This window comes from Bombus impatiens, unplaced genomic scaffold (assembly GCF_000188095.3).
Source record: "Bombus impatiens unplaced genomic scaffold, BIMP_2.2 scf_1268, whole genome shotgun sequence".
In the NCBI taxonomy this organism is placed as follows: Eukaryota; Metazoa; Arthropoda; class Insecta; order Hymenoptera; family Apidae; genus Bombus; species Bombus impatiens.
In genome coordinates, this window is record NT_177687.1 from 1 (window position 1) to 10,829 (window position 10,829).

The following is a 10,829-nucleotide window of genomic DNA, read 5'->3' on the forward strand; positions in this document are numbered from 1 at the left end:
CTGGGCACTAGAGACACATCTGCACGCTTCGGCACTCCACAGCGAACGAGCCTGTGCAACTTGACTGTTATTCTGGTGGCTTTCCTGTACCTAGAATCTCATGGTGTAGGGAAAATAATGCCATATTACCAATTGGTGGATTAACTTATCAGTAGGTAGTTATTTTTTGTTCTATGAACATTTAACGACCTTTTTAAATAACAAATGGAAATATTGCAGTGGCAATATATTGAAAATTCCTATAATTCATAAGGAAGATTGTGGGACATATTATTGTATAGCTGAAAATGGAGTAGGACATGAAGCTAGACGTAATATTAGTGTTGAAGTTGAATTTGCACCTGTAATCACAATACCAAGACCACGACAAGCTTTACTACATGACATGGATTTAGAATGCCATATAGAAGCTTATCCTCCACTAGCTATTGTTTGGTTAAAAGGCGATGTTCAACTTTTACAACTACAGATCAATATATTGATACAACAATTAGAGTGATCACAATTGGAAAAAAATAATGTGGAGAATATGTATGCAAAGCTGCCAATAAATTGGGAACTGCAGAAACAAAGATCGAATTGTTTGGTATGTATTATGAATTTTATATATATATTTATACAAGTTTAGTAATATAAGTCATTTATGAAATGTTGCTTTTGTTTTTCCACTTGCAATTATATGTACACAGGGTATTTTGTTTAACTGAAAATAGTAGAATATTTCACAAGGAATTATCAAAAAAATATTTTAACTAAAGTTCTTTGGTTTGAAGACAGACATCATATGAAGTAAATTATTTTTTTGCAGATCGAACAGTGTGAGAGATTCTAAAGTTAACTTCATATTTTTAAATGGATATATATATATGTTGGAGATGAAAGGACACAGGAGCCTTGCCTTTGGAACTTTGGGAAAATCCCTTAACACTGTAATCTAAGAGATCTGCCCGAGCAGCCGAGCTAAACGGACGTGTAAAACAGTACTTCAGAGAAAGTGCGGCAAGTGGGGAAAACAAGTTGCGAACAACAACACCCATAGCCAAATGGTGGAAATTCGTGTCTTCTACTAAGAAGACTATCATTAAGTCTAAAATGCAACAACACATCCCACTGATAAAAATAATTAGTAAAGATGAAACATACTACATAAACAAGGCAACAAATATATCAAAACCAAGCCAGTCACTAAACGAAGAACAGGAGTGCTCAGTTACAAACGAAATTGAGATGGAACCAATACCGAATAACGAACTAACCCACCAGGATGAAAGCTGGAAGGTGGCAAGTTGCAACAAAAACCGAAAAATAACACCAAACACAAACGTTAAGAAAGCTATAGAAGCTATAGAAGAAAGCTATAGAAGAAAGCTATAGAAGAAAGACAACAATGGCTACAAGAAATTACACTCTGAAACTCCTTCAGCGCACTGCCAGAAGAGAAAGAAACAGACCCGGCCTGAAAACCAATAGTCCACATCGCCAAACCACTGCCAATTTACATTGAAGCCCAAATAATAGATCCCCTCATTGAACTACTTAACAACACGGCAGGAAAAGAAAATGACCAGAGTCTGGAGCATACGTGTGCCGTGGACTTGAAAAAGAGATACCCGAAGAGGAGCGCCAACTATTGGTGGAGCGATGAGCTTGCTACATTAAGGAGCGAAACTATAAGAGCTAGAAGAAGAGCTCAGCGAGCGATGGCGGCCCGCAAGGATGATGCCGAGGTCCTGGTGGCCGAATTCAAGGAGGCTAGGAGGCGACTGAAAAGGGCGATCGGACGTAGCAAGGAAGAGTGTTGGAGGGGGTTCTGCGCCACCTTAGATCAGGATCCATGGGGCAGGCCGTATCGTGTAGTGAGGAAGAAAATGATGCGGTCGGCTCCAATGGAGCCCCTTGGCAGGCAGGAACTGCGACCGCCTACACAGGAAGAGACATCGATCCTACCTGGCGAAGAAGGAGGGTTAAGCATCGAGGAAGTAGACATGAGGGTGGCCGTTGGGAAATGATGGCCCAGGGAGGCGGCTGGAGTGGATGGGATTCCTGGCACTGTAGTGAGGTTATTGGCGGAGCAAAGACCTAGCGTGCTCCTGACAGTGCTCAACGGAATAAATATCTATAGATAAATACCGGCGGTGTGGAAAGAGGCTCTGGTGGAACTAATACCCAAGCCTGGAAAAGATCCTGCGACGTCATCGGCGTATAGGCCGATTAGCATACACGCTGAAAATGCTCATCAAGAGGAGCGTTGGTCAGGATCCCTTCCATAGAGACCAGTATGGCTTCAGGAAAAGGAGGGGGACTCTTGAAGCCCTAGATAGAACGGTCGCAGTTGCTGAAAAGTGCAGAAGGAAGGGCTTGGTGTGTGTTCTGTTCACCCTCGATGTGAAGAACGGCTTCAACATTCTAAGGTGGGAGAGGATAATGGAGGAGGTTCGAAGGAGACTGCTACCAGGACGGCTACAGGAGTTGTTAGCGGACTATCTGGCTGAGAGGAGAATACTGTGGCGGTTCGGTATCAACAGGACGCCGACAGGTCGAGGCATCAACCTCCCGGGCGATCCGCGGGTACCAACCGTCAACACCAGAGAGCTACGACGACAACGAGTCTGTCTATCTCGCTAGCGGTCGAACTCCCTAGCGAGACTCCCTCTACGTCTAAGGCAGGGACTACCGGGCATAGCCTTACTGACAAGTCCACCGGTAGTCCCGAAACGCAAACTGTCTTTTCATCCGCGACAATACTGGTACATTGTCGTGACGGTGTCGTAAGGAAGAACATCTACGCGGGGGTTCCGCAGGGGTCGGACTTAGGACCGTTACTGTGGAATCTCGTGTATGACGGGGATCTGGCGGTTCTGCTCAAGGTTAGAGGGTCCCACGGCATCAATGAGAAGATAAAGGCGGTCATAGCCTTGGCCACCAGGTGGTGCTGCGAGGCTGGATTGCACCTGGCCAGGGAGAAGACGGAAGTTATCCACTTAACAAGGAATTTTTGGGCGCCATACGGAGTCTACTCCCAAACGTCGGCGGGCCCAACGATTTAGTCAGGAGACTGTATTATGGCGTCTGGGAGTCTGTAGTTCTATATGGTGCACCGATATGGGCCTCCTCCCTGGGAAGAGAAACAGTCACGGGGACTTTAATAGTAAGCCCAAGATATTCCGACTGAGTGAGATAGACACTGAGGTAGACGCCTTAAGGTAGATGGTAATTTAACGAACACCTGTTTAACGAAGCCAGTATGAGTTCTATACTCGAGGAATGGCGCGGTCGGCCTCAAGCCGAGCCCTTGCACGCTCAGACTACTTGGGAAGAGAAACACTCCGCAGGGAGGACTTGCTTATGTAAGTCTATGGGGACTGGCAAACCCACGTTCCCGCAGCCAGGGAGGATCGTCGGGACAAGCGTCCTCTATGTACATCGCAAGGAAGGTCGCCGGGAGTGTAGGCAAGAGGCTCGTCTATGCTCTCTCTACGTGGCCTTGGGTAGTAGCGCACCCGCGATCCTGATGCCAAGGATAGGACCGTCGGGATAAGTTCCCGGGTACTTTGTACCTTGAGGCCCCCGCTTACGTGAGTCCTATCTGGATCTGTCGAGTACGGTTAGCAGGTCGCCGGCCGGCAGTGACGTGCCGGTACATCCACACGGTAGTCCCACCAATGACATAAGATGGTACCACGGGCGGTCGAGTGTAAGCCCGGAGGGAGTAGCGACCCATCATCTGCTCGGCCAATTGTGGGTTTGGACAAGAGTCCAAACCAAGAGGTGGCAGTGGTTGATGGCCAAGATACTGGCAAGAAGGCCGATTTAAGGGGTAATGGCTCGCCCCGAATGGCCTTTGGCGGGTGAACAGCGTCCCACCTGCTCCAGAACCGTCCTGGTGAGACGGCAGGGCTTAGAATCGCCCCGTTCGACCTGTAACGAACGAAGGCTCCTGCAGGCTTAGCTAATCAAGGTAGCAAGGCACAAGGTGCCTTGCGCGCTGGTTGGGCGTATCCCAACCCCTATGGCCCTAGGAGTGCCCGGGTACTGTGTGGCGATAAGTTGACGCCGAGGAAAGCACCCGTTAACAAAGACTGACAATACTTGGGAAGCGAAACATAGGACAGGCCTACACTTTTGAAACAACTCGAGAGCGGTCAAATATAGATATAACCCTAACGAGTTCAGAGGCAACACCGCTCGTGCGAGAATGGAGAGTTCAAGAGGACGAAACCTCCAGCGACCACAGAGTCCTGGAGACGCACCTGGTTTTCGGGATAAGAAGTACCGAACAGCAGCTTCAGAAGAAATGATACGATACACGACTGGGAGGTATTCCAAAGAGTTGTCATAGAGGAGAGAGACACTCCGAGGGACCACCCTCCAGCAAGCTGAAGACGTAGAACGAATGGCCGAACAAATGCAGGCGGTCCTCATAAGAGCCTGCGACGCGGTCATTCCTAAGAAGAAATGGCATTACAGATCGGTACCATGGTGGACGCCCGAGTTCACCCGAGCAAAGAGGAACACCTATCGAGCAAGAAGAAGGTATCAGGGGGCTAAGGACCCCGCAACGAGGGAAGAAGAGAAGCTGCGGTACAAGGAAATTAGGAAAGAGTACACGAGAGCCAAGATCCAGAGCTGGCAGGAGTTTGTTACAAAAGAGGATAATAAAGAACCCTGGGGAATTGCATACTGAACGGTCACGGGTAAACTTAGAGTAAACGGAGAGAAGAGGCAGTATCGATCCTGCGGACGCCACAAGGAGATACCTCCAACTGGCGAACGACCCTGGCGGCAATGCTGTCCGCCCTCTTACCCGACGATCAAGAAGAAATGGACACGCCGGAGCAGACAGAGATCACCCCTCCAAATGAAGAAGACACCTCAGAGTTCCGGTTCGAAGAACTCGGCGGCACTGTGAAACGACTGAAGAGGGGCAAATGTCCTGGCCCCGACTTGATCGAAGCGGAGATAATACAACGTGCCTGGGGGGGAGGGGGATTCACCAAGAACTCCTCTGGCTCATGAATGGCTGCCTCACCTGGGGAGTCTTCCCAAGAAAGAATATGGAAAGTGGGGAACGTCATTACCATCCCGAAAGGACCAGATCGGGACAGAAGTAGTCCGAAGTCCCACAGACCGATTTGCCTACTATCTATGGTGGGCAAATTGCTGGAAAGGAAGATGGTTACAAGGATGGCGACCATTTTTTACACGCACGAGACGTCCTCGAACCGTCAATACGGCTTTCGCCCCGGAAGATCGACGGTGGACGCGATCATTAAATTCAGAGAAACAGTCGAGCAAATGAGTGACAAGAAGTACGTCCTTGCTATAGCACTTGACATATCAGGAGTTTTCGACAACGTCTGGTGGCCGAACGTAATGCACGAGCTGAAGAGAAGAGGCTGCCCCAACAACTTGTATCGGTTGACGAGGAGCTACTTCTCGGATAGAACCGTGCAAATCACCGGGAAAAACGAAATAGTCATCAAACCCGTCACGAAAGGATGCCCGCAGGGATCGGTACTGGGTCCAAGTTTCTGCAACCTAGTATTCGATGACCTGCTGGCTGAACTAACGATAAGCGCGATAGAATGTGAACCTATCGCGTACGCGGATGACATAGTGATCCTAGTCGCTGGAAACGCAAGGATTGAGCTACAGAAGAGAGGACAAGATGTAGCTACACGCGTTTCCACGTGGTGCACCAGGAAGAAACTATCGCTATCAGCGGAAAAGACGGAAATGCTGCTGGTCAAGGATAAATTGGACAACAGCAAGAGTATCAAAATAGGACAAGTGATCAAGTACCTGGGAGTGCACCTTGAAAGAGGCCTGAAAATCAATCGGCATGTGTACGAAACAACGCAAAAGTGCCAGAGATTATTCAACAACCTTGCAAGAGTGGCCAAGACGAAATGGGGACTCGGACACGCGGCCATGAGTATCCTGTACAAAGGGTTGTTCGAACCGATAACAACTTACGCCGCAGCCGGCTAGAGCGACCTGTTGAATGGGAAAACGGTAGGCATGCTGATAAGATCACAGAGAATGGCACTCCTCCAAGTGACGAAGGTCTATAGGACAACGTCAACGGAGGCACTACAGGTCATTGCAGGTGTAATACCCATCGACTTGCAAATTGAGATCAGGGCGAGAGCCCAAAAGATGAAAAGAGGACTGGACGAAGCAACCAACCACAGAGAGCCATCGTCAGGAAAGCCATTGGAAAATGACAAGAACGATGGTAGACCACACTGAAGGGCAGAACAACGTACGAGTACTTTGACAGTGTCAAGGATAGACTTGAGGACCGCTGGGTAAGACCAGACCTCTACATGACACAGTTCATCAGTGGTCACGGGGATTTCAACAGCAAACTCAGGACATTCCGACTGAGCGAGATAGACACGTGCGACTGCGGAGAGATAGAAACCCCTCACCACATCTTAGAGGATTGTTCAATCTTCAACGAAGATAGGCAGAGACTGCGGAACGCAATAGGAGAACTGGACTTGCACTGGCCGGAGGAAAAGTGGGAATTCGTATCCAAGGACATATACCCACACTTCCGCCAGTTCACAAGGAGTGTCCTGCATGTAAAGGAGCAGAAGAGAAAGAGAATCCAACGAGAGATAGAGGGCACTCCGCTACAAGGACGACCTTCCTTCCGAGGGAGGAGATCAACACAACCAAAGTCCACGGCTGGCACGACGACCACCCGAACAGAACAGAGGGGGAGAAGAGGAAGAAGAAGAAGAACCCGCAACACCGGGCAACATAGGGTCCAGTGACGACGACGACAGCAACAACAACAACAACAACAATAACAATGACGAAGAAGACAACAACTAAGAGCGGAAGAAGAAACACCAAAAAGAAGAAAACCTGGGACAACAACAGCATCGGACACAAGATAGGAGAAGCAGTATAAAAGAACCAGAAACATAGAAAAGAAAACACGGAAAAGGAAAAACGACAAGTAAGAACTGGGGAGGAAACCCTGCGACCGTCGGTGCAGGCGGAACTCATGCAAATGAATACTGTGACGGTGCAGAGAATAATCGGCTGGAAAGCCAACCTGCTGGGACCGAGCTACACGCTGGCAGCTCCGCCTCCTCTTGGCCCCCGTTGGTGCGTGCATCGCGCCGCGCCGGCTAAGAGAGCTGCCGCCCGAAAGGGCAGGTTCAACTTGTCCAATGACCCGAAAGGAGAGGGCAGGGTTTTTCCAAGTCGCGCGCCGACCACCTATGCGTGTCGTCCCCCGGGCGGCGGACGCTTGAAAGTGGATGATAATTAACGAACACCTATTTAGCGAAGCCAGTATGAGTTCTATACTCGAGGAATGGCGCGGTCGGCCTTAAAGCCGAGCCCTGCACGCTCAAACTACTTGAGAAGAGAAACAAATAGGACGATTATGAGAAGGGCGCAAAGGGCGGCGTTGATCCGTACGTCTACCGCCTACAGTACGGTGTCACATGGGGCTGTATGTGTGCTTACCGGTAGCATGCCGATTTGCATTAAGGCATGGTTACGGTGGAAGCAGTATGGAGTGAAGAAGGCGAATCAACGAGAACTCTGAAGAAATGGCACATGTTGGGCAAGAAGAAATGAAGGATTTGGAGACGGAGGCAGAGGACAGGTGGAGATTAGAGTGGGCATTCCACAACTCCTACAATTGAACTAGGAGACTGGTAGAAGATCCGCTGATCTTCTACAAAAAAAAGAGGAAGATCAATTGCCACACGATGCAGATCCTTACGGGACACGGTATCTTTAATTGTTACCGTCGGCAAAGAGTCGCACACCAGTTGTTGGGATTGTGGTGCGGTGCTGGATGACGCCGAGCATGTGCTCTTTTGGTGCCCTAGATGGACGGAGGAGAGAACGGAGTTAGAAATCGAGATCGGTGAAGATTTTAAATTGGAGAACCAGGTCGTTGAGAAAATGGCCGCGGAGGAGCGGTAAAATCTATTCGATTTTATGATTTCTGCACTAAGGCGATGAAATGCAGGCTTTTTAAGGAAAGGGAGATGGAGATCAGGAGAAGAAGGGAAGGAAGGAGGAGAAGGATCAGAGTCGAGGAGAGAAGATAAAAGTTTGGGTACGTTGTGTAGATGCCAACCCGAAGTAATGTCGAATGACTGTACCGGGTTGGTGCCTCGAATACCGTAGCAGAGGGAGAATGAGGAGGAGTTTTTAGTGGGTATGGCGATGTCACCTGCCGAGTCCTACATAATCCGGAGACGCGGGTCTCTGGGTATGCGTAATAGCATTTTCCCCTCCCCGCGCGCGCAAAAAAAGGGGGATACCGCAACGAAGCGTCTTAGGTCCAATATTACACATTATACACAGCCGACATACCAACATCTACCAATAGCAAAATACTGACATTTGCGGACGACACGGCTGTACTAGTCAGGCACACTAATGCAGAAACAGCAGACAAATTACTACAAGAACATATCACAAAAATAGAAAAGTGGCTGCAAGATAAATAAATAAAAGCAAACCCCGATAAATGCAACCATATTACATTCATACTGCGAAAACATACACCATCAAACATCCTACTGAACGGCACGCACATACCGCAAATAAGGCAAGTCAAATACCTAGGACTCCACCTAGAAACACAACTCACATGACACTAATGCAGAAACAGCAGACAAATTACTACAAGAACATATCACAAAAATAGAAAAGTGGCTGCAAGATAAATAAATAAAAGCAAACCCCGATAAATGCAACCACATTACATTCATAAATGCAACCATATTACATTCATACTGCGAAAACATACACCATCAAACATCCTACTGAACGGCACGCACATACCGCAAATAAGGCAAGTCAAATACCTAGGACTCCACCTAGAAACACAACTCACATGGAAACAGCATATTAAATCAATTACAGACAAAATACAGACAACAAGGAGACAAATGCATTAGCTAACAAGTCGAAAATCCAAATTAAGTATAGAAAATAAATTAAAAATATACAAAACGATCATAAAACCAATCTGGACGGAATACCACTATGGGGGACAGCAGTAATGAGCCATATAAACAAAATAGAGACAGTACAAGCTAAAATTCTTAGAACAATAGTAAACGCCTCATGGTACCTTAGAAACGAGGATATACGGAAGGATTTGGGAATACCAACGGTCAAAGAGAAAATTAGCAGATACGCAGGAAAATATAAAGAAAGAATAGGAACACACCCAAACCGGCTAGCTGTGGAAACGATCAACACCTCAAACATGGATAGAAGACTGAAAAGGAAACACCCAGCAGACCTCACAAAGGACACAACCTAGCAAACACGAACATGGTGTCCCACTGGGGGTAGCCACCAACATGATAATCTAACAGATGGGTATCCTGCTGGGGGTAGCCACCCACATGATAATCAAACAGCTAAAAAATTCTACCAAATGTCAAACTGGACAAATTGTGAATGTAAAGAATTAAATAAAAAAAACTGTAATCTAGAGTCTATCATAGCCGTAATAACGCATAGCATAGCATATAAGAGATAGAACAAATGCTCAAAAATGTATTAGACATTTTGTATATTTTGTGGAATATTTATTGCCTTTTTTATGTAGATGTTATCAAAGAGTGATAACAGTGATTGATTATAGTCGATGTGACGGACTTACTGTTATTACAATTGGACCTGAAACATGGCTCAAAAGAAATCCGACGCGGTTCAAATAGAGTTCATAAATGTTCGAAACATTACTATAATAATTTTAGGCACCCTTTTTTTACGTGGAGGAAATCTTCATAGACATCTTTCTTCAATTATTGCCGAATCCTGGCCGGTTAAGTGGTGGTCTACATCAGCACGTTAGGGAGAGCTTTGCAAACTTCTCACAGTCCTCTCTCTGCGCCTCATCCTTGACTCGTCCTCTGGGAGAATACATCTACTACTAAAATGCACTTCAGTCACACGACGATATGTAACTACACCACAGTGCCGCGTCATGTGCGATCGCAGTCTTCCCGAAACCCAATGAGATAGAATGCTCATCTTTGTGTAAAAATCGCAGAACTTTTGATAAAAATAAGATAGAACAATGAATCTTGTTTAAAGTTAAAGCTAAGATATTGTAGAATAAGGAAAAAATGCAGAAGAACTATCACAAACAAGTTTTGACTTTGAAAATCTATATTAGATTTGAAATTTTTTGACAAAATTGCGATTTATCCATTACTATGTATTATTGAATTTTTATCACGGCTTATTATATATCATTTACTATAGATTTTAACATTGAATTTAAATATAATCGCGAAATTTATCTAGTCCTTCAGGATTCTAGGAAAAATGCGATTTCAGTGAAAAAATAAAATCATAATTTTTCTGGTTTACTTGCTTCGATAAGACTAGTTTAAATTTATGCATTGTATTTATTCATATAGAAATGCAAACGAAACGTTGGTCATTCCTAGGGTGCGATTGTTTATGTACATATGTATGTATTTATAGATATGCGGATTTTATACTTCGTCTGTGATAATATAATACTCGCGATTGATAGTAAATGGTGGTGTTGTTAATAATATAAAATTGATGAAATAATATAGATATTAAACTGAAAATTATTTTTCGAACAAACAAACAATAGATTATAAATTTAAATTTTTGGAAATTAGAAAAATATATTTTTTGTACAAATTACAGCAATGAAATATAGTATAAGATAACAAACAAAGAAAATATACATAATTCTTTTAAACAATAAAATTAGTGTCACATGTATGTTAGTTATACGACGTATAAATAATAAGTACAAGTATTTGGAAAATTTTTTCTTTGGAATG

General features: G+C 45.5%; 1 protein-coding gene across 1 annotated transcript; it reads left to right on the plus strand.

The window, feature by feature from the left end:
* Positions 1 to 42: 42 nt before the first annotated feature.
* LOC100740678 (lachesin-like) lies at positions 43 to 586 on the plus strand (the record flags this gene model as incomplete). Its single annotated transcript, XM_012391832.2, has 2 exons — positions 43 to 151; positions 220 to 586. Coding segments are annotated over 2 exons (389 nt in total), but the record flags the coding sequence as incomplete, so codon positions are not given.
* Between the last annotated feature and the right edge of the window lie 10,243 nt (positions 587 to 10,829).